Source organism: Apteryx mantelli, chromosome 7 (genome assembly GCF_036417845.1).
Source record: "Apteryx mantelli isolate bAptMan1 chromosome 7, bAptMan1.hap1, whole genome shotgun sequence".
Classification (NCBI taxonomy): Eukaryota; Metazoa; Chordata; class Aves; order Apterygiformes; family Apterygidae; genus Apteryx; species Apteryx mantelli.
This window is the reverse complement of record NC_089984.1, coordinates 28,655,743-28,677,575: the sequence shown is the minus strand read 5'-3', so window position 1 is coordinate 28,677,575 and position 21,833 is coordinate 28,655,743. Positions and strand designations below refer to the sequence as shown.

General features: G+C 70.5%; 3 protein-coding genes across 6 annotated transcripts; all 3 read right to left on the bottom strand.

Annotated features, from left to right (window-relative positions):
- Nucleotides 1-1,691: 1,691 nt before the first annotated feature.
- On the bottom strand, nucleotides 1,692-7,188 carry LOXL4 (lysyl oxidase like 4). Its single transcript, XM_067299542.1, has 14 exons — nucleotides 6,909-7,188; nucleotides 6,377-6,559; nucleotides 6,028-6,256; nucleotides 5,354-5,392; nucleotides 5,010-5,232; nucleotides 4,710-4,893; nucleotides 4,297-4,451; nucleotides 3,825-3,992; nucleotides 3,422-3,584; nucleotides 3,050-3,293; nucleotides 2,579-2,694; nucleotides 2,343-2,479; nucleotides 1,907-2,018; nucleotides 1,692-1,762 (listed from the first exon to the last, which is right to left on the bottom strand). Exons 1-14 carry the CDS (start codon nucleotides 7,186-7,188, stop codon nucleotides 1,692-1,694), a joined length of 2,304 nt encoding a protein of 767 aa, XP_067155643.1.
- Nucleotides 7,189-10,609: 3,421 nt separating this feature from the next.
- On the bottom strand, nucleotides 10,610-15,237 carry PYROXD2 (pyridine nucleotide-disulphide oxidoreductase domain 2). 4 transcript variants are annotated; one of them, XM_067299538.1, is made up of 16 exons: nucleotides 15,060-15,237; nucleotides 14,612-14,631; nucleotides 14,265-14,358; nucleotides 14,115-14,188; nucleotides 13,817-13,963; nucleotides 13,443-13,596; nucleotides 13,162-13,223; nucleotides 12,937-13,034; nucleotides 12,695-12,836; nucleotides 12,454-12,588; nucleotides 12,188-12,260; nucleotides 11,864-12,044; nucleotides 11,611-11,765; nucleotides 11,405-11,511; nucleotides 11,172-11,292; nucleotides 10,610-10,962 (listed from the first exon to the last, which is right to left on the bottom strand). In XM_067299538.1, the coding sequence occupies exons 1-16, from the start codon at nucleotides 15,187-15,189 to the stop codon at nucleotides 10,892-10,894; spliced, it is 1,764 nt and encodes a 587-aa protein (XP_067155639.1). In that variant the 5' UTR covers nucleotides 15,190-15,237; the 3' UTR covers nucleotides 10,610-10,891. The 4 variants fall into 4 exon arrangements, with proteins under 4 accessions (XP_067155639.1, XP_067155640.1, XP_067155642.1 ...); XM_067299539.1 differs by having other exon boundaries at nucleotides 11,888-12,044; XM_067299541.1 differs by lacking the exons at nucleotides 10,610-10,962; nucleotides 11,172-11,292; nucleotides 11,405-11,511 and having other exon boundaries at nucleotides 11,683-11,765; nucleotides 11,888-12,044; nucleotides 12,188-12,309; nucleotides 12,454-12,836.
- A 1,095-nt stretch (nucleotides 15,238-16,332) lies between these two features.
- HPS1 (HPS1 biogenesis of lysosomal organelles complex 3 subunit 1) lies at nucleotides 16,333-21,806 on the bottom strand. Its single transcript, XM_067299537.1, has 18 exons — nucleotides 21,629-21,806; nucleotides 21,041-21,178; nucleotides 20,822-20,964; nucleotides 20,551-20,659; nucleotides 20,182-20,342; nucleotides 20,004-20,106; nucleotides 19,814-19,918; nucleotides 19,608-19,677; nucleotides 19,407-19,474; nucleotides 18,617-18,784; nucleotides 18,365-18,541; nucleotides 18,226-18,293; nucleotides 17,968-18,090; nucleotides 17,789-17,854; nucleotides 17,423-17,567; nucleotides 17,080-17,193; nucleotides 16,841-16,923; nucleotides 16,333-16,558 (listed from the first exon to the last, which is right to left on the bottom strand). Exons 1-18 carry the CDS (start codon nucleotides 21,734-21,736, stop codon nucleotides 16,396-16,398), a joined length of 2,112 nt encoding a protein of 703 aa, XP_067155638.1. The 5' UTR covers nucleotides 21,737-21,806; the 3' UTR covers nucleotides 16,333-16,395.
- Between the last annotated feature and the right edge of the window lie 27 nt (nucleotides 21,807-21,833).

Here is a 21,833-nt window from a genome sequence, read left to right as displayed (position 1 = left end):
CGGGGAGGCTGCGTCGGGGCCGGCCGGTGCTGCGGGGGAGCGGGCCGGGGCCGGGCTGCCAGCCGGCAACATCCCCGGCGGGTGTCAGAGGCGGCCTTGCCGCGTGAGCGCCGCCAGCTGCAAAGGGCACCCGTGCGTGGGGGCGTCCCGGCGGGGGGAGGACGGGGGTCACAGACCGTGCTGCTTCCTCTGCCAGCCCCGCGCAGCTGCGCGGCCGCCGCAGCGGGGCCCTTGTCGGCGCCGTGGGGAAGGGCTGGCCCCGGCCCCGCGCCTCTGACGTGGCCGCGCTGCTGGAGGCGGTGGGGCCGGGGGCTGCCCACTCGCTCCGTGCCCCCGGCTGGTCCCCGGCGAGGGGCGGAGGCGCTGGCCGTGACCCCGGCTGCCGCCGTGCCCAGCAGCTGTGCATGGTGCTGGGGCGCTGCCAGGCGTGGGCCGGCTCGGCCGCAGCTTTCCGCAGCGAGTGTCCGGGCAGCCGGGCGGGTGGAAAGTTTCGGCTGGGCCAGGGCGGCCACGCCGGGAGCCAAGCTGGAGGTGGCGGCGCTTTTCTCATGCCGAAAGCATTTTCCTGGCCCTCACGCCTTGCCAGCAGCAGGGAGAGCCCACGGGAAGGCCTGGGGGGGGGGGGGTGCTGTGCTCACAGCTTCCCAAATCCCTGCGGAGCAAGTCTCCGGCTGCACGCGCCTCGCCACGGTCACTGGCCGGGGGCCGCCTAGCCGACGTGCTCGGGGCTGCCTTCCACTGTGGCTCCTCCATGTGCCGGGGCCATCACGTGGGGATGCAGCCTGGGCTGTCCCGGCTCCGCGGGGCTGCTCGCAGTGGGGCGGGGGTGCCCGGGCGAGGGGGGGGCCGGGCGCTGCGATGGGGATGGGGATGGGGAGAGTGGAGTGCTTGGGCTCGGACTAGAGCCGGGCAGGGGGCAGGAGCCCAGTGCCCACCTGGGGAGTGGGCTCCCTTTGGCCGCTGGTTTTTGTCCAGCCCCGGTGGGGCCGGCGTCCTGCAGCGGTGTCACACGCTGGCTTGACCCCCTGCCCCGGCGGCGGCTGGGCGGCCGAGCTGCCGGGATGCACCTGGGAAAGCCCAGCGCGGCGGCTGCAGCCGCGGCGGCTGGTGGGCTGGCTGCCGGCCCAGTGCTGCCACTGTGACCCGGCCGGGCGCTGCGCGGCTCGCGCGGGGTCAGCCGGTTCGGGGACAGGCTGCCCCGGGCTCACCCCGGCGAGGACTCGCCGGCCGGGAGCCAGAGCCGCTTGTCGCCGGTGGGGCTGCAGGTTTGCTGAGCTGTGCGCGTGGCCGCAGACCGGACCGGCACCGCCGCTCCCATTGCACAGCACCTTTATTAAGGGCACGACTGTGGCACGGGCGGCAGCGGCCAGGGCCTGTCCTGAGTCCGGTCGGGCAGTGGGGGCCGGGCGCGCGGGCTGAGGTAGACGTCCTGGGGGGCACCTGGAGCTGCAGAGGTGGGGGCTGTCCCCATACCCGTGCCCGCCTCGTGCACATCCCGCTGGCAGCATGGGGCTGGGCACCCCCAGGCGCTCCCCGCTGGGCCCAGCGTTTGTCTCTGTCCTGGCGGCAGCATCCATAAATACAAAATACTTCGAGTCCCTGAGCTCAGTGCGGTGCTGCCACGGCCAGGGATGCGGGAAGCTGAGAGGCCGGAGCTGGTCCCCTCGGAGCACGGCGATGCCGAGGGGTGCTCACACGAGGTTGTTGGCCAGGCGCTCCCATCGCTCCAGCTCGCTGACCACGTCAGCGCCGTAGGCATCACCTGGGGAGAGGGATGGGGTGAGGTGGCAGACGGGACCAGCGGCACCCCCAGCCCTGCCTCCTCCCTTGTCCCAGACCCCCCACCCCAGCATGGGTCGCCTGCCACTGTGGGGCCCCCCCCCCCCCCGTTCCCTGCCCTCCTTACTCGTGTGGCAGCCGTGCATCCAGATGCGCTGCCCGTCGTACTTGCACTGGCACCGCATCACGTTGTTGGAGAAGTCCGACTCGGCCACCTCGTGCTTGGGGTTCACCACCACCTGGGGAGAGCGACGCAGTGGCCGTGGGCACCCTCCTTGGGGCCAGCCTGCCCGCCCGGCACCCCATGGAGAGCCACCAAGCCCACTGCATGGGCTGGTGCTTGTGCATATACCTCCATGGGGCAGGACCCGGGCGTCTGGGAGAGACCCTGCAGCTGGCAAGGCCTCGGCATCTGCACCGGGGCGCGGAGACGTGTGGGTGGCTGGGGTGAGCTAGCACAGCCTGATGAGCGGTGCCGGCGATGCACATGGGGGGCAAACCTCTGCCCCGATGTCATCGCTCAGCGCCATGCAGGGGCATCCCTGTGCCCTCTGTGCCCGTACCTGGAAGGTGTAGCTGCCAGGTGGCACGTCGGTGATGTCGACCCACTGGCAGTCGATGTCATGCCGGTACGTGTCCCAGCACCCCACGCTCACACCCTGCTCACCGAAGTTGGCGCAGGCGAAGCGACGCTGCAGCCCTGGGGGGGGGAACAGGAGACATGAAGGATTGCTGGGGGGGGGGGGTCCCTAGCTGCATTGCAGGGTGGGGTCTGCCTTGCCCCGGAGCCGGCACGTACCCTCAGGGCAGTTGGTGTCTTCCAGGCAAAAGCTGGCCTTGTGGCCTTCTGCCACCTTGGAGCCGTTGAGCGTCAGCAGGTCGTAGTGGGTGAAAACCTCAATGCTGTGGAAGTGCCTGCAGGGACAGAGGGGTGAGCCTGGGGCTGGGGGGGGGGGGGGGGGGGGGGGCGTCTGGACGGGGAGGGCGAGGGCTGGCCCAGACAGGGGCTGAGCTGGGAGCAGGCAGCACCTAGAAGCAAGTGGCTCCGTGCAAATTGCAGCCTTGAATCCAAATAAAGCCGTAATGACAGTGCCGGTGCGGACGCTGCTCATTACCCCGGGCGGGCCGGCCTCTGCAGCGGAGGCTGCACGGCAGACACGCAGCCGGCCGGGGCCGAGCGGGCGCCCCGTGAGGGCAGCCAGCCCTGGCAGGGCTCTGCCTGCGCCCACCACGGTGGCAGCCCTGGGCCCACTGCGCGAGGGATGCTCACTGGTGGCACTGGTGCCAGGTCCAGGCGTGCCGCCCCATCCGGGGCCGGAAATCGGCTCTGCCCAGGTTGTGGATCTGCGAGGAGAAGCGGAGCAGGCGGCGGTGGCCGTAGGGCCACTGCATGTGGTCGGCCGACTGGGAGAGGCAGCGCTCCTCGTGGGCGCAGTACAGCAGCCCCAGCGGGCGGTCCTCCAGGTAGGCCGTCTCCTGCACCAGCTGGGCGTTCATCACCAGGTCCGGAGCGTCTGGCACGGTGGGGACGGGGCAGGTGGTTCCCCATGCCGCGCAGCACCCCAGTGCTTGCAGGGAGGACCATGCTCCATCCCTGGCTGAGTCCCGGGAGAGGGGCCGCATCCTGCTCCCCAGTACTCACGGGTGGTGCAGGTGACCCCTGCCGAGAAGCGTCCCCCGCCGGTGGGGCAGTGCACGGGGCCGTGGCGCTGGCACTGCTGGAGGGCCAGCTCGGTGCCCGTGCAGCGCACCCCGCTCATCACCACCTCGGAGGCCTCGGGGCTGCCGGCCCAGTACCACGTCTCCTGGGCAGGGGAGGAGCGCAGCGCTCAGTACCCCCAGCACCCATCCTGGCTCCCAAACACCGTCCCAGCAGCAGCAGCACCCCCCCCTGCCCCAGGACTGCCACCTGGGGCTTGAAGTGGCCATGTCCCCCCCGTCCCCCAGGGCTGTCCCAGCCGGCAGAGCCCATCCCCAGAGCACCAGCTCCCCCAGCAAGCCCGTGCCAGGCACCCCGTGCGCCCCCGGGCTGGCACCCCACTCACCTGGAGGGCATGGCTGGCGAAGCCCAGCCCCAGCTGCCTGCAGACGACCATGGCCTCGTTCAGCCCCCACTGAGCGCCGCACACAGCGCCCCACTTCAGCGTCCCCCGCACCGGCACCAGCACCTCCACGACACCCTCCTCGGGGCTGCGGCCCCCCGCCAACCGCACCTGGGAGCAGAGCAGGGCTGAGCTGGCATGTGTTGCCCTCCCACCCAGAGCTGCAGTGGGGTAGGTAGCCCCATGCACCCAGACGAATATCTCCACCTTGCTCTTCTTCCCCCAAAACCACCTTTCCCACCGGCTTGTCCTGCAGCCACGTCAACATGACTTGTGCTGCCCCGCGTGTCCTCGAGGCCCAAGGCCACCCCAGGGCCCTTCTGAGCATCAGCTGGGCAGGGGGGTTGGGGTGGTGGGGCAACGACCGGACATCTGGGGCTCACCGGGTGCTGGGGGGGGGGAGGCAGGGGCTCACCTGGCTCTGGAAGTCCGTGTGGGGCACGTGGCAGCGGACGGCAGCGTCGGCCTCGTGCCGGCACCCGCTCTGCTCGGCGTCCTGGAAGCGGCACTCGCCCAGGGAGCGCTCGTGGCCGGTGCAGCGCACCTCGCTCATGTGGATGGGCCCCAGGCCTGCAGCAGAGGCAGCGTCACAGCTCCCTCTCCTCCTGGACCCCCGCAACCCGCCCGCCTGGGGTCCCCCACGGGCACAGGGCTGCTCCTGGCAGGCTGGGGAGCCCTTATCCCACAGGGCCGCTGCAGCACAGCCGGGGGCTGCCGGGCACCCCAGGACACTCCAGCAGCACCCAGTAAACAGGGGGATCTTTTCCCCCCGGAGGTCCCTCCGAGCACACCGGTGTCCCGAGCCCCATGCCCCGCCGGCTGTCTCACCTTGGCCCATCCGGGCTCCCGCCAGGGCCTGCTTCGCCGTCCCGTAGCCCAGCTGCCGACACACCACGCTGGCCGCGAGCAGGTCCCACCGCTTGTCGCACACGGTGCCCCACTGCCCGTCGCGCAGCACCTCCACGCGGCCCTCGCCGGCGTGGGCGCCGGCCCGCAGGCGCACCGGCAGCCCCTGGGCGCGGGGGAGCAGCCCGTCAGCGGCGGGGGGCCGCGCGTGCGCGCGCGCGGGCAGGCAGGGGGGCGCAGGGGCTGAGCGGGTGCCGCCCGGCTCCGGGGCACGGGGCTCACCTTCGGCGGGGAGGCCTTGCGGGGCGGCTTGCCCTTGCGCTCGCCCGCCGGCAAGGCCGGGCCGGGGAGGCAGCTGACGACGGCGTGCATGCCGCGGGGGCAGGCGGGCTGCCGGGGCGCAGGCGGGGACACCTGGGCGGCGCAGCGGGCCAGGTGGGGCTCCGAGCCCCGGCACTGCACCCGGTGGACCCAGAAGCTGTTCTGCCGGCTGAGGTTCCTCAGGCTGCCGGGCGAGAGGAGGAGCAGGGGCTGGCGTCATTTTGGGGGCTGCCGCCCGCGCAGGGCAAAGCCCCGCGGGTGCCCATGGCGGGGGGTGGCCTGCTCCTGCCCACCCGGAGACCTACCTGGAGCTGGGGTCCTTCAGCTTCGTGTTCCAGAGCTTCCTGCAGGTGGAGAGAGCCGGGACGTCAGGGGACCCCGTGGCAACCCTGCAGGGCTGGGCACCACCCCCCGCGCCAAAGCCCTTGGGGCCCCCACACCCCACGGCGGGGCCGGCAGCCGGGCAGTCCTCCCACGGGGCCGCAGGGCTCGTCGGGACAAGTCCGTTCCCCACTGGCAATTAGTGCACCAAACCTGGCCGCGTGCTGTGCCCAGGCGGGACGGCGCGACTCCTGGCACCGGCAGGGGCTCATTATGGGCGGTATTTATAGCCCCGGCACAGGACGCGGGCGGAGGGGACCGAGGGCTCCCCGGCTCTCCTGTGCCTCCACGCACGTCTGGCAGATGATGAAGGTTGGTGACAACCTTCCCTTCGACGCCCAGCGCCCCCTCCGTGCTGCAGAGCCCAGCTCTGCCCTTCACCGAGGCTTTTGTGTCCCAAGAAGGGGATGTGACACCCTGGTGCCCCACATGCCCAGCCACGTGCGACCCCCTACCCGACACCCTCTCTCCCTCCCTGCTGACGCCGGTGGCCCCATTGCTCGCCCCACAAGCCCTGTGGCACATCCCATGGGTCCCCTGCCCCACCTGCCCCGCTCCGGCCACACTAGGACACGGCCCCTTTTTGCCATTTTCCTACCGGTAGAAGTTGGTGTTGACGCGTTTCTCCTGGGGGAAGCCCAGCATGCCGCACACCACGCGGCTGTTGTTCCTGGTCCAGGCGGCGTCGCACACCTGCCTCCAGCGCCCGGCGTGCTTCACCTCCACGGCGCCCTCCGTCACCGGCACGCTCAGCTTGGCCCGGGCCAGGATGGGCTTGAGGCGCACCTCCTCCAGGCTCAGCCCCGGCGCCTGGCAGGACGGGGGTGCTGTGGGCCCCGGTCCATGTGCACGGGGGGTCACCGCAGCCCCCGGGGCAGGGGCTCCAGCATCCAGCGGAGGGGGGAGGATGGGGTGGCGGGAAGCCTCAGAGGGACCTGCTGCCCCACTCACCTCTCCCAGGAGACCGGGGGCCGCGGCGCGGGGGGAGCTGCCGGGCTGGCGCGGTCCCGAGCACACCACGCCGGCGTCCTCACCGTGGTGGCAGTCGCTCGCGCCCCAGCCGTTGTGGACGCAGTCGGCCAGCGAGGCCTCGCTGCCCGCGCACTGCACGTTGTCCAGCCAGATGGGGCCTGCGGTTGGGGGGGCGCAGGGCTGGCGGTCACCGCTGTGCAGGGCCCCCACTTCTGCCCCTCACCGTGGGGCTCCAGCTGGTGCTGTGCCCCACGTGCAACGCCCCCGACGAGCTGCCCCCCAACCCACAGCACCCCGCACAGGCTGCCCTCTGGCATTGCCCACTGCCAGCGGCTGCCCCCTGCAGGCTGCCCCCCAACCTGCAGCGCCCCCCGCAGGCTGCCCCTGCCCACTGCATACCCACCCCCAGCTCCACCCAGCGCTAGCCATGGTGCCCCCCAAGTGCTCTCAGCCCCCCCCCCAACCATTTCCCAGGCCGCCCCCCCCACCTGCCCCCGCTGCCCCCACCTTCCCCTTGGCCGTAGGTGGCACTATGGGTCCAGGTGACGGCCGCGGCGTAGCCCAGCTGCCGGCAGGCCACGGTGGCCCCGTGGAAGTCGAAGCCGTCGTCGCACACGGTGCCCCACCGGCCGTGGTACAGCACCTCCAGCCGGCCCTCCCCGGCGGGCCCCCGCGGCCCCGCCAGCCGCAGCTGCACGGGGGCCGGCTCCTGCCCGCTGGGGGCCGCCCGGCACAGCAGCAGCAGCAGCAGCAGCAGCAGCAGCGTGGGGCTCGCGCCGCCCGGCATCGCCATCGCAGCTCCTCGGGGCAGGACGCCTGGGGGGGGGGGGGTGGCAGGATGCTGAGCCCCGGGGCTGTGGCAGGGGGCTGCTGCACCCCCCGGGTGCCCCAGGAGCTTGGCAATGTCGAGGCCTCGTGAGGTCGCCGTGCCCCGTGCAGGGCAGCAGTGCCCTGCGCAGTGGTGACTGCCCCATCCCCGTGCGGTGCAGGGGGCAGGGGCTGGGCACTGCCATGCACTGCCTGCAGCGGCTCCCACCTCAGGGATCGGCCCCACTTCCAGCTGCTCCCCCTCCCGGGACATCCATGGGGCGCAGGCCACCATGGCCCCCCCCCCCCCAAGCCCCTGCTGCCCAGCCTGCACCCAGGTACCCCCCCCCCCGGCAAACCCTGTCCTGCGCCTCCTGCTTTGTGCTTGCCCCATGCTTAGGGCCATGCGTGGGGTCCCCCCCCCCAATGCCCTCCTTCCGCCCTCTCCCCCCCTACCTGGTCCCCCTCCCTCTCACCCCCTCCTTAGCCCATCTCCCCTCGCCGCCTGCATCTGCACTCCCATCACCATGGGGGGGGGGGTGGACCCACATCCCATTCCCCCCTCCAGCCCCATGGCTCAGGGGGTGCCCTCGGCCATGCCAGCCCCCCATCCCGGCCCCCCACACTCACCCAGCGGGCCAGCAGCGGGGCAGCGTGGGGCGGGCGGCGTGGGGCAGGCTGCCTGCACCGGAGCAGGCGAGGGGTCTGCGCGGCAGCTCGGCGCCTGCCTCCGGCCAGCAGCCCGGCTCCGGCTCGCCTGCCGCCCGAGCACCGCCTGCCCATCGCTTTTATGGCGCGGCGGCGGTGGGCAGCCCCGGGTGGGGGCCCTGCTGCCCTGCCCAGCCCCACACGCACCCCCCCCCCCCCCGGCACGCACTGCACACCGGGGCTGGGAGCCCAGCCCTGCCCCCCCCCCCCACCCCGTGCCCTGTTTTCCCCCCGGACGGGCCACGTGCCGGAGGTGGAGGGTCCCACACCCCTGGAGTAACCCCCTGCCTGCCGTGGGCCTGGCACCCCCCCATCCCAGGATGAGCCCAGGACCCCCACCCAGGGCTGGCCCCCCCACCCCACCCCACCCCAGTGCCATGGGGCTGGCTCCCCTCCAGGCACGGCAGCGGTTTGCTGGACGTGACAAACTCTCACGCTGGGTTGGGGGTGGGGGGGGATGTCCCAAAGGAGCCCCCTGCCCCCTCCCTCCCCATGCAAGCTCGGCAGGGGTGGGGGCCAGGGGTGCTGCTGTGGGACAAGCAGGCACAGCACAGGGATGGGGTGGGACGCAGTGGCATGGAGGCTGCGTGCCGGCACCCACAGCCCAGAGTGGGGTCCTCCGTGGGGGGGGTTGGGGCTGAGTGCAGGGTCCTCCGGCACAGCAGGACATGGGACAGGGGGTGTCCCAGCTGACCCCCCCAGACCTGCCCCAGGGGCACCGGCAGTGCCCCGGGCACCCCGCTGCCTCCCACCCCGGGGCGTGGGAAGGGGATAAACAGGAAGCGCCTGTCCCCCGCCGCGGCCACGCCGGCCAGGAATGTGCCGGTGGCCACGGGGCTGTTTGTTTGGAGCTCAAGGAGCCGGTTCCTGCCAGGAGGAGCCAGGAACAACACGGCCCGGAATAGCCTGTGAGCTCATCGCCACATCCCGCGGGGACCTCTGGCACCTCCCGGGCCGCGCAGGGGGCAGGCGCCGGGCGCTCAGCACCCAGGTCCCATGCTCAGCGCCCCTGGGGTACCCTCAGCCAGGCCCTGTGCTCCAGCTGGGAATCTGGCTCAAGGCTCTCCAGGCTTTCCCAGCCGGTGGCCCGAGGGTGCTGGGCAGGGCTTGGCTGGAGCACACTGTGCAGGCAGCTGGAGCCACGTGCGGGCAGGGCATCCCATTGCGCGGTGCCCACGTGCTGCCGGGGATGCCAGCGTGGGGCTGGCTGCAGCCAGCGCGCCGGGCACCCCAGCCCTGGGGAGCGGCCAGGAGCTGCGGGGCTGGGTCTGGGGGGCGCGCAACTGGGGGTGCATGGGACTGGGGTGCTTTTGGACCAGGGGCTGCCCCCACCTTTGGCTTTGCTAGGGCCCCCCCGGGAGCGCTGGCGGGCCGCCGGGGTGCCTCGGCTGGAGGGCTTGTGCTGTGGCGCGAGGCTGTGGCCCACGACGGGGCTTCTGCCCCTGCGGGGCCGCGCGTGCAGGACGGGGCCGTGCCGAACCGAGCGGAGCCGAGCCGCCGGGCAGCCGGCCAAGGGGAGCCCTGGGGAAGGGCAGGGCTGCGACCAGCAGCGGAGGCCGTGACTCACCCCCGGCTCGCCCTTTCGGAGCTCAATTACCTGAGTGTGAAGCCAGGCGCACTTCCCCCCCCCCCCCCCCGAGGGTAGAGCAAAAACCCCGCCAGGACTCCTGGGCCCTCTGCCCAGCTGCGCCGCTGCTCGCGGGGGGTCTGTGCCCAGGCAGGGGTGGGGGCAGCAGCAAGGCTGGGCTGGGAGGAAGAGGAGGGCAGCAGGGCTCTCCTGCGGACGGGACCTGCCAGACCCAGCCCGCAGGGGTGCCAGGTGCGGCGTCCCTCCTCGCTGGGGACCGGCACCTGCAGCCCGTGCAGGAGGCAACGGCTGCTGCTAAAATTAGGGGCGCCGTGCAGCAGGGCAGCCCCGTGCGCGGGAAGCTGTGGGCAGCGAGGTGGGTGTGCGGGGCTATTCTCAGAGGCTGCGGGGCTATTCTGGGCCAGTCAATATTGATTTAGGCAGCTCAGGTGCAACAGCTCAGCCCGGAAGCACTTTATTTAGGGCCCGGCGGGAGGAGAGGCCGGGAGCTGAATCGGGGGCATTGTGCCCGGGAGGAAGAGGGCCGGGGAGAGGATGTGAGCTCTGTAATCTTCGGCAAGTGGCTCTCAGCACGGCGGCCCACGCTGGGACAGGGGTGCAGCTGATGGCCGGGGCCGTGTGAGCAGTGCTGTTGGGGGGCGGGGGGGGGTCCCACTGCGATCAGCCCGGAGGGCCCTGCAGCAGGGCAAGGGCCGGCCCCTGCTCCCTGCCCGGGGCTGCTCCTGCAGCCAGCCTCCGAGCCCCTGTGCGTGCTCCCTGCTCCCGCATAACATATCGCGACTGGGGAGGGCTCTGTCAGGACGTGGGGCCCTGGGGTGAGGCTGGCAAACAGCCCTGAGCCGACTGGAGCACGTTTTGGTGGTGGAGCAGAGGGCGAGGGACCAGTTCTCCCTGGCCACCGCTCCGTGATGTGCGTGTCCCCTCTGGCAGGTTCCCCTGGGCTGCGCGGCCAGATGCAGTGCCAACAGCCCAGCTCACCGCCCCGAACCCGAGAGCCGGGCTGGCACAGCAGGCCACGCTCCCTGCTCACGCGCCGAGGCCAGCAAACCCAGCAGTGCATCACGAGCTGCACGAAGAGCGGAAAAACCACAGAGAAAGTGCTAAATGCAGAGCCCACAGCGGTGTTTATTTTCCCAAGTGCAGCGAGGTCCTGGGGCGAGTGAGACGCCCCGCGTCAGGAGGAGAGGAGCCGCCAACGCCAGGCAAGGCCACGGCAGGCAGGGAGCAGCCACGCGTGCAACGCGAATGTGCCGGCTGGAGCACAGCGGGCACAAGCGCCCCACCATGGGCCCGGCAGGGGCACGGCCCAGAGCTTCCCACAACCGGGGAGGATGCGGTTCACAGCAGCCACAACCCTGCGCAGGCGACGCTGGCGTCACCGCTGCCATCACAGCCGCCTGAAGTCCTCGAGGGCCACCCGGGCTGCGTTGCGTCCTGCTGCCCCCATCACTCCCCCTCCTGCAAGGCGGCAGACACGGGAGCAGCGGGCAGCTCCGGCCCCGGGAAACGGGGCCTGTGGCCGCACCACACGAGCTGCTCCGTCTCATGGCCTGTGCCGGGGCAGGGGGCAGGGGGCTGGGGCTGCCTCATGCCCTGTGCTGCCTTTGCACCTCTTCTGTGCACCCTGCCTCCCTCCTGCAGCCCCCCGGGCTCCCGGCCCTACTCACCGGGGTGGGCTCCGCTTCCACACAGGTACAAGCCTGGAACTGGGGACCTGTAGCCTGAATAGGACGGCGCCGGCCGGGCGAAGTACAGCTGGTCCAGAGACATCGCTCCGTGGAAGATGTTCTGGTAACAGAGCCCAGGCTGTGTGAGACGGCTTGTGCCCGGCCCAGGGGCTGTGTCCCCATCGGATCTGGCATGGGAGTGATGCTCAGAGCTGAGCCTCCGCGATACCCACCCCACCAGGCAGCCCAAATATCCTCTGCAGGTCTGGCGGCGTCAGGACGTCCCGGCCGACGACGGAGGCCTTGAACCCCGGGGCGTAGGCTTCGATGCAGTCGAACACTGCGGAGGGAGGGAGGGAGGGAGGGAGCGACTGGGCTCTGCTCGCAGGCAGGGACCAGCCCGCCTGGCAGTGCCTGGGTCGGCGCGTGCACTGCGTACCTGTGTCCGCGTACGCGTTACGGGCCGCCTCGTCCCAGGGCCGCCCGCCCGCCAGCACCGGCGGGGTGTACTGCGTGAAGAGCGACACGACGTGGCAGCCCCGTGGGGCCAGCCCTGGGTCCAGCACGGACGGGATGCAGAGCTCGATCATGGGCCTGGGGCGGGGGCGAGAGACTGTCACGGCGCAGCTGGGCACGCAAAGCAGGGGGACCAGCCACCACAAGCATCTTCCCCCAGCACCACCTGGCCTGACCAGAGCGATAGAGCAGGATCCAACCTGCTGGAGGGGTGCCCGTCGCTGGCCTCAGCAAAAGCCTGGTGGAGGAGCTGGGTGCTCTCGCAGTTGAGGTGGATGGAGCACTGGTGATGGGGCAGGGGCTGGCCGTCACGGGCGTTCGGGGCGGCCAGGAAGTTGGGCAGCCGATCCACCGCCACTGGGGTGCGGGAAGGGGAGAGATGGGGTGAAACGGGGCTGCCTGCCTTCCCCTGCAGTGGCCCGGCAGCCTCGTGCTGCGGGGCAGAGCCCTTTCTGGTCTCCCTGCAGCCGGGACGTGGAGATGGCCCTGTTGGTACCTACCGTTGATCTTGGTGACAGGGGAGCACGTGTCAACCTGCTGGATGCGCTGGACAAAGTCCTTCGGCAGCTGCTCCTGGGGCAGGAGAGGCCAGGAGGTGGCTGTGATGGGGTGCCTCGGGTCTCTGCACCGAGTCCCAGAGGGCATGGTGGCACCGTGTCCCCAGTCCTGGGACACCCCAGCCCACCTGGGCTCCCCGTGCCGTGCCAGCCGGGCGCAGGGCAGCCCAGCCTGGGGACGCCCCGCGGTGGCCCCGCGTGCCCCGTACCTGGGGGGTGAGCTCCAGGAAGGTGATCTGGGGGGAGGCGTTGGACAGCACCACTTTGCTCCTCACCTCCGTCCCGTCCTGCAGGGCGACACCTCGCGCCCTCCCGTCCTGGCCCAGCAGCACGCGGCTCACGGGCTGGGGAGAGGAGAAAGGGGCCAGGACCTCGCCGAGCACCTCGCCGAGCACCTCCGAGGGTGCCGGCAGCCGCCCAGGCAGCTCCCCGCGCCCAGAAACCCGGTACCTTCTCGGCAAAGATGTGCGCTCCCCGGGCGGCCGCTGCGCTGGCGATGGCTTGGGACAGGGCGCCCATGCCGCCGGCCACGTAGCCCCAGGCGCCCCGCTGGCCCTCCAGCGTGCCCATCACGTGGTGCAGCAGCACGTACCTGCGGCCGCAGGGCCCAGGGCTGGGACCGGCGCCCGCGCAGACCCCGCGTGGCGAGGACCGCGCCGCCTTGCCGCGGGCTGAGCCAGCCGGCCCCTTACCCGCTGCCGGGGGTGCGGGGGCTGGCCATCGCTCCGATCACCGCGTCGGTGGCCAGCGTTGCCTTCAAGGGCTCCGATTCAAACCAGTGGTCGAGGACCTGGAGCAGGAGAGAAGGAGAGGCACGAACCCGGCGAGGGGAGCAGCAGGGCCCTCGCGGGCTCAGCACCCCCTGCCCAGCGCGGGGCGCGTGAGGGTGGCTCTGCCCCGCTGCTGCCGGCACTCACCTTGGAGATGGGGGCCGTGAGCACCTCGTAGTAGCGGGGCAGCTGCCGCCCCATTGCCAGCCCTGGCGGGGGGAGAGGCCGTCGTGAGAAGGGGCACCGCTGCGCCGGGGACAGGGCTGCTGGGCCCCGGCAGGACCAGCAGAACAAGGTGGCCAAGCCTGCTAGCCCGGCCTGGGGCTCCCACGGAGCCTGTGCCCCGGGCGAGGGGCTGCTCTGTGCCCCACGCACTGCGGTTCGGGGCGCCCCATTGCCACCAGGATCCCTGACAGTCCCAAAGGTACCTGCCCGCAGCAGGGGCCGCAGGGCTCGCAGGGCCCTGAGCCGCTGGAGCAGGGAGCCCTGGCCCAGGGCCGCTGTATCCGCAGGGGGAGCATCCAGAAGTGGGTCGATGGCCGCCACCAAGCCTCCCATGAACGCCTCGTACTCAGGATAAGCCTGCGAGGGGACAGGGGACGGCTGAGGGAGGCAGCGACTGAGCCACGGCGGGAGCAAAGGGTTCTGCACCGAGCAGCGTCTGCCAGACCCACGGCTGAGCCCAGGCGCCTCGGCGTGCTGCAGCCAGGCCTCGTGCACCCCGCACGGGCGGCTGTGCAAGGTCGGCTTCCTCCTTGCTAGAAACCCCCGTCCCCCCTCCCGGCTGCCGGCCCAGCGGTACCTGAGCATCCTTCGGGGAGAACTGAGCGATCTGCCGCTGGGTCTGGGCCGCGTCGTGCCCCAGCAGGAGGGAGCGCGGGGGGCTCCTGTCCTCCAGCAGCGGCGTGAAGGAGTAGGGGTCCCGCGGGAGCACCCTCAGGCCGTGCCTCTGCAAGACATGGATGGCAGGAGCGAGCCTGCAGCATGCTGCGCTTCCAGCTATGAGCCAGCGCCGGCACGCACAGTGACCGGGCTCACCCTGCCGGGGTGACGGGAGGCGCAGGTGGCCCAGCATGGCCACGGGGACAGGCGCCGGGTACCTGCAGCTCCAGCTCGGTGTAGATCTGTGGCCGCAGCAGGCTGAGCAGGTAGGACGCCCGGGAAAACTTAAAGCCTGGCCGATGCGGGGAGGTGAGGGGTGCCCCTGGGCCACGCGCGGGGAGCAATCCGGGGGCGGGGGGGGGGGGTACCTGGCACGATCTCCTCCGTGACGGCCGCGCCGCCCAGCACGTGGCGTCTCTCCAGCACGGCCGTCCGCAGCCCTGCCTGCTGCAGGTAGGCAGCCTGCGCGGGAGCAGGGCGTCACACTGCGCCCCTGCCCGATGCGGCCGCCCCCTCCCCGCACACCCCGGGGCAACTCTGGCAGAGGCCGCACGGGATGCAACTGCGTCCCCCACCCCACGTGCCGGGAGAGCCCCCCGTCCCCCGGCCGTGCCCGGGGTGGCCCCAGCGCCCTCCCGTGACACCGGCCCGCTCTGGTCCCCCGCCGTCCCCGGGGTGGCGAAGGCGAGACGGCAGCCCCGCTCGCGGTACTCACTGCCACCAGCCCGTTGTGCCCTGCAAGGAGAGAGCGGGGTGAGCCGAGCCCCGTGCCCGGGCGCTCCTGCAGCCCCCGGCCCGCGCCCAGGGTGGCAAACGGGGGACATCCTTCCTTGTCCCTGTAAGCCTGGGCCTTAAAAGCGCTGGGGAGAGGACGAAGGCGGCGGAGGCAGGTGCCCGAGCCAAGAGGCTCGAGATAGCGGAGCCAAGGCAAATATCCTCCCCTGCAGGAGCGGTGCGGGGGAGCTGCCCCGCCGCGCCTGGCACCGCGCGCCCAGCACCGCGGTGCTCCCCTCCTCGCCGCCACCACCTCCCCGCCTGCCCTGCCGGCTCCCCCCCCCGCCCCACAGCGCTCCCCCCTGGAAGAAGGGGACGCCCCTGCCGGCCCCCCACAGCCCGCTGGGGGCCAGCCGCACACGGCACGCGGCTCCCTCGCCCCCCGTTACCTGCCCCGATCACCACCGCGTCGTACTCCTGCTGCAGCCGGGCCGCCGGCCCCGCGTGGGCCAGCCGCCAGCCCCGCGGCCAGCGGGAAGCGCAGCCCCCGGGCAGCCTCGTGCCCAGCCCGGCTGCCATCGCCCCGCCGGACCCCGGCTGCAGCCGCTCTGCAGCCGCCGGGCCTGGACTTTGCTTTCACAGCAGCGCTTTTCACTGGGCTTCCGGGCACGGCGGGGGGGGGGGGGGGGGACGGGAACCAGGGCGGGGGGGGGCCTCCTTGCACGGCCGACGCTCCCTCCCGCTGCCTGCGGGGAGGCTGGGCAGGGGCAATAGCTGCCCCCGCAGCGAGGCGCTCAGCCTGGCACAGCTTTGCCTGGGGCTTGCAGGGTGGCTCTGCCCCCCGCTGCTGAAAAGCCCCGAGCTGAGCGCTGACAGTGGCGAGAAAACGGGCAGCTCAGGGATGATCTTGGCCCCGGACTCTGAGCTGTGGCCCAGCAGGGCAAATTCCTGCAGAGCAGGATGGGGCAAAGGCCCCGCTGTGGTCCAGTGCTCCCTCAACGGCAGCCTCAAGCCCCAGCGAGCAGCACGGAGCTGCGAGGGGCAGAGCCCAGCCCCGCGCACAATCCTGGGCACATCCCTCCTCCCCTGGCAGCAACAGCCCCTGGGGACACCAGGACACCCGCCTCCGAGGGGCACCCCTGGACCAGAGGGGAGCCCCCCCCCCCCAGCTCCAGCCATGCCCCAAGTTTTGCATGCGCATGGGAGAGCAGATGCGTCTGGGAAACACACGAGCTGCCTTGGCTTTACTGCGTGTTCACAGCTGAGCTCAGCCCGCGGTCTGGGTGCAGGGAAGGGGGTGGATAGGGCAGCTGCACTAGGATTAGGGAGCACGCGGGATGCACCTCACCTCCCCAGGCCCCCAAGTGCCCTGAGCCAGGTGCCCCATGGCTGGGAGGGGGGAGGCGCGCTCCGGGCCCTTTGCGGCGCACCTCCGCGCAGGTTTGGCTATGACATTTCGTTCTCTAGCCAAAGCCAGGCGGTGAGGCCAAGCCGACACTCTAAATCCTGCTTTGGAAATGCACTTTTCAACAGGAACGTGATTTGCCAAAAACCTCTCAGCCCCACTCTCACCCCGTCCCGGGAGGCCGCTGGGTGCCAGCCAAGCACGCAGGGAGCGGAGAGGGGGGCAGCCCAAAACCAGGCCAGGCAAGTTGCACGTGGCTGCCCACAGGCACGGCTGACCGCGCGCGGCACTGACACAGACACGGAGAGAGCAGCACAGGCGTGTGAACACCCGCACCCACTTTAATGCCAGCCAGCACCCGGCCGAGCCCGGACCTGGGCTCAGAGCAGGGGGATGCGGGAGGGCTCCCAGAGGCGCCGGGCCAAGTCGCAGGCCTGCTGGACCACGAGCTCAGATGGGATGATGCCCAGGTGCACCGTCAGCAGCTCGTAGCACTTCACCACCTCTGCCTGATGGTTCTTGCTGTAGTAACGCAGCAGCTTCCTGGGGAGGAACAGATTGGGGGGGGGGGGGGCTGTGCAGGGCACCATGCAGCCTGGAGAGGAAGCGGGGTCTGCAACAGGCACCCCCTCTCTAACTACTGTCCCCTAGAAAGTCCTTGGTGAGGACAGAGCACCCATCCACCAGCTGGACCACAGGACGAGGCTGGGGAGACGGGTTGTTGCAACCCGGACGCATGAGCACAGCATCACTGATGGGGCCCCCCATGCCAGCATGTCCCCATGCCCTGGTGCCAGGCTGCAGGGCTGGGGACTCTGCGCTCACCTGTAGTAGTCTCCCGCCAACATCCCGATGGGAGCAGAGTCATCGGAGAGAACCGGCACCTCTATCACCTCCAGCTTGCAGCCCTGGGGAATGGTGACAGCAGAGGGCAGGACTGTACCAGGGAGGGGACAAGCGACGGAGCCTAAAGAGCCAGAGCACAGGGGTGCCTACAGCCCCGCTCCCTGCCCTGAGGAAGATGCCGGGGCAGAGGGGCTCAGCCCCCTCCACACCCCACATACCAGCTCGTTCTCAAACCAGAGGAAGTACGAGCAGCAGTAGTCGCCATCCTGCAGCATGAGCGTCGTGTAGCCCTTCTGCAGGTAACGCCGGGCCAACCCGATCAGCGACCAGACCTAGGGGAGAGGGAGCCTGAGCAGATGACCCTCCAACCTCCACTCACTCCTGTTGTCCCCAGCCCAGCCCAGCCCCATGAGCCTGGGGAAAGCCTCTCCAGAGCCAGGACCCTTCCAGAGCGTTGCCTGCTGCAGCCCACAACCTCCCACGCATGGTGGCCAGTCCAGCTCCAAGGGGGCTGTGCTGTGCAGATCAGCTCAGCGCTGCAGGGCTGTATCCTCCCAGTACCTTGCTCTTGATGAACTGGGCAAGGGGGCCCTTGCCCAGCTCCGAGCTGGATTTCTCTGTCACGCTAAGTGATGGTGCCATCATCTGCCCAGCCGTGCGGTCGACATAGATGAAGTGCACCAGACCAGGAAAGTCCTCCAGGTATGTAGGGCTAGTTAAGGGCATCCAACAACTTTGGTACTCCTCCAGGACAACACCCAAGCCTGTGGAAACCACCTTTGCCCACCCCACTCCCTCCCTTGTGCCTGGCACAGGGAGGACAGGGTTATCCTATTCCCACCTCTGCCCTCCCTAGAGGGGACCCCGTGCCACAGCCTTCCTCCCTGGGCTGCACTCCCAGCCCACCCCAGCTGCTGGGACAGATATGACACCATGGTGATATTGCGCCTGCTCTTCACCAGCAGAAAATCCCTCCAGTCCAGCAGCTTCTCCCTGCCGAGAAGAGGTGCAGTGAGAGGCAGGGACCCCACGGCCCCCAGAGCAGCAAGGTGTTGGGACAGCACCCTGGGGTCCCATGGAGATGGTGGGTGCCCCTGCACACCCACCTTATCAGCTTCTGGGCACGGTCCCGCAGGCCCTGCGACAGGCTCTGGCTGGCGGAGGTCAGGAAGAGCTGGCGATACACAGAGCAGAGCTGCCGCTTCACGTTGGCCAGCGCCTGCAGCACCCTGAGCCGGGAGACAGGGACAGACCCGAGTCTGGCCTCACCGCACTGCGAGGAGAGCCCCTCTGGCCCCCTGGGGCTGGAGAAGACCCCCGCCTGCCCCAGAGCCTCCAGGTTCCCCCGGCCACCCTGTACTCACTCCAGCAAGCTCCCAGGCTCGCTCCGGGAGAACATCTTGTTCTTAAACTCCACCCAGGCGTTCTGCAACTAGACGGAGACACAGCTCAGCACCCGTCTGCAGAGCCAGCAGGACAGGGTCCTCGTGGCCCCGCTCCCACCTGGAGGTCCTGCCCGCTCAGCTTCTTCACAAACTTGTCCATGCGTTGCCGCAGCTCGGCCAGGAAGGGGTAGGCACGCGGGGCTCCCACCTCCTGCCCCTCTTCCAACTTCTTTTCCAGCACCAAGAAACCATCGAGCAGCTGGTGCAAGGTGACAGCCACGTGGGTCATGGGGCCCTGGCGAGGAGGTGAAAGAGGGGTCAGCTGGGACCCAGCCCAGCCCTGCTCCCCCCCACCTTAGAGGCAGCTCACCTTGGTCAGCAGCACAAGGGAGATGCCAGGCCAGAGCGGGAGGCAGTGCATGGTGTGGGGCAGCATGGGGCAGTAGCCTTCCAGCAGGTTGGCATCCAGAAAGACCCTTCTGGGGTTTGAAGCTTCAGGCACCAGAGGCCCCAAAGTCTGGAGCAAGTCCTCTGCCATCTGGGGAGAGAGGAGAGCTGCTCAGCCCCCTGGTGGGGACAAGACAGCCTGCACCAGCCCAGGACCTTCTGGAGGGATGCCGAGTGGCAGCAATGCCCTGAAAGCTGCAAATGGGCACAACTGAACTGATGGACTTGGAAGGACCACACAGCAAGAGAGCAGCGAGGAAAGCATCCAGGAACCCCCAAAAGAGCAACAGATGGAGGGGAAGCGGCTTGCAAAGACGCAGCTGGTAAGCACCTTATGCCAAGGCTGGCAGGTGCTAGTGGAGCCTCTGTAAGCCTCCGCAGCATCAAACAAGGAAGCAGCCCAGAAACCCCAGGGGCAGCAGAGGGAGACACTAGACCGCTCTGAGGCAGCCTCAACCCCCTGTGCTGCTAACAGGCCTGGACAGGGCCTGGCCCCCTGCCCAGAGGCCACACAGCAGGCAGCGCCCCAGAGACAGTGACAGTGTGACGCATAACGTGGGGGCCATGTGGCATCTCCCCAGCCCAGAGGCTGGGCATTCACAGCCACAGCACAACAAGGGGTAAGTGAGGAGGACCAGAGACAGCAAAGAGCAGGAGGACGGACGCACAGGGAAGAGGCGCATCCGGGAGGAACTGCAGTATCCCTCGCTCACCTGGACATCGGCAGCGTCTGCCTCCCCAGTGCCTGGCAGCTCAAGGCCCTCCGACCAGCTCTCACTGCCTGCAGGAGCAGAGCAAGTCTTGTCTCAGCACCAGGCGGACGCTCAGGCTCCCTCCTAGCGCCCCACGCAGCCCCAGGCCCTCCGTGGGGCTGGGGAGCACTGGGCACAGCTGCTGCCCAGCCAGGCTCTCACCCGTGCTGTGTCTGCCCGGCGAGGGCTGGGGCGTGTAGTACACCTCCGGCGCGGAGAGATCGTCTGCGTCCTGCCAGCAAGAGAGGCCTGGGTGAGCTGATGCCCTGCAGCCAGGACTTAGCAAAGGGAAAATTGAGGCAGACAGGGTGGTCAGGGTCTCCATGATTCCCAAACTCATAGGCCCTAGGGACAGCTACCACATGCACCTGATCATCCGACTCCTTCCCCGTGGCCGCATGGGAGCTGGAGCTGCTCACGGGGATGCTCTCGCTTCTTTTGGGTACCTGGAGGAATGTCTTCCCTGCTGCAGGCTTTCAAGAAGAGAAAAACGTTAAGCCATGGTGGTCCCCAAGACATCAGTTCCCATGGGGCACCCCAGACCCTGCCCTGGAGCACCTGGGGGCTGAGCTCCTCCTCAGCGCTCTGGCTGGGATACAGGTCCTGCACGAGGAGGATGAGGACGAGCAGGTCCGCAGGGCGGATGGAGCTGGCGTTGCGGCTGCGGGCGAGAGAGCGGAGGGGTCAGGCGGGAGGGCTGCCGTGGGGCGGGCGGCGGAGCCGGGGCAGGGCGCACCTGGAGTAGAAGGCCAGCAGCTTGGTGTTCACCAGGAGGAAGGCATGCCCCACCTCGTCGCCGCCGCGCTCGGCGCTGCCGTTGATGTGCTGCACCACCTGCCGCTCCAGGAACTCGATGCACTGCTCGCACAGCTGCGGGTGGATCAGCCGCTCCACGGCCTGCGGCGCAGGCGGAGGGTGCAGCCCTGAGCCCACCGCGGACCCAGCCACGCAGCTGCCCCACGTCCACGCAGCACTGCCTGGGGGAGCTTGCCCCCTGCAAGAGCCTTTCCAACATCCCGGTGCCCCATGCAGCCTTGCAGAGGCCTGGGCCACCCCAAAAGCTAGGAGCGCCCCTGCAACGTGAGCGGTGCTGCCGGCACAGTACCTCCACGGCAAAGCTCTGGTCCTCCTCTCGCAGGCGGCTGTAGGTCTCCAGCAGGCCCCGGAGCAGGCCCCAAACACGCTCGCGCTGCTCCGAATCGGCTGGCCGCAACCTGCAACAGCCGCGGAGAGTGAGGCGGGCACGGGCCGTCACCTCACCGGAGGGACGGGCACCCCGGCCCCCGGCCCAGCGCAGTGTGGGGAGGTGGGGGTCCCGCTGCAAGGGGGGAGCTCCCCCCGCGCGCCCCCGGCCCCCCGCGGCGGTGCCCGCTCACTCCTTGCGGATGAGGTGGGAGTCCAGCGTGACGAGGCCGCAGTGAGCCTCCACCAGGCGCCGCAGCACGAAGAGCTTGCGGCGCAGGTCGTCCTCGCTCTCGGCGCCGTCGCCGTTCACCGCGATGTACAGGCAGTCCCCGAACTGCAAGCGACAGCGGCGTCAGGGCTCCTGGCGCCCCCCGTGCCGGCCGCGCGCCCGGCCCTGGCCCCGGCCCTACCATGTGCAGGACGTGGAGGTGCCGCCCGGGCTCGGCCGTGAAGCAGGTGTAGGTGTCCGAGAGCTTCTCCAGCAGCGCCGTGCACGAGATGATGAGGGGCGCAAACAGCGTGTTGAGGCTGTCCTCCAGCGCCGGGGCCTGGGGTGGGGGGGGGTCAGCGCCCTGCCCCGCACGGCGCCTCCCTGCCCCATGGCTCTGCCCTGCATCCCTGCCCTCGCCCCGCTGCCCCGCTCTGCCCCACACAGCCTGGCACTACTGCCCCACGCTGCGGCACCCCTGCGGCTGTGCCCTGCACGGCCCCGATCCTCAGCCCTGCTCTGCACCAGCCACTGCCCTGCCCCACATTGCACCCCAGCCCCACATTGCATTCCCCCAGCCCTTCCCCACACTGTGTTCCTCCAAACCTGCCCCACATTGCATTCCCCCAGCCCTGCTCCACACTGCACTCCCCCAGCCCCACTGCCCCGCCTTGCATTCCTCCAATCCTGCCCCACGCTGCACTCCCCCAGCCCCACTGCCGCACACCGCCCTCCCCCAGCGCTGCCCCACACCGCCCCCCAGCGCTGCCGCTGCCCCACACCGCCCCACCTGCGCGGCGCCGGGCCCGGGTGGCGGCCGCAGGCGGCGGGCGAAGGCCGCATCGGCCCAGTAGAAGAGCAGCTCGGCCGCGGCGCTGGCGATGAGCACGCACCGCATGGCACCGCCCGGCGCGGCCCCGCGGCGGGCACCGGGACCCCGCGGCGGGCACCGGGACCCCGCGGCCGCGCCCGCCCGCCCGTCCGCCCTCCCGCGC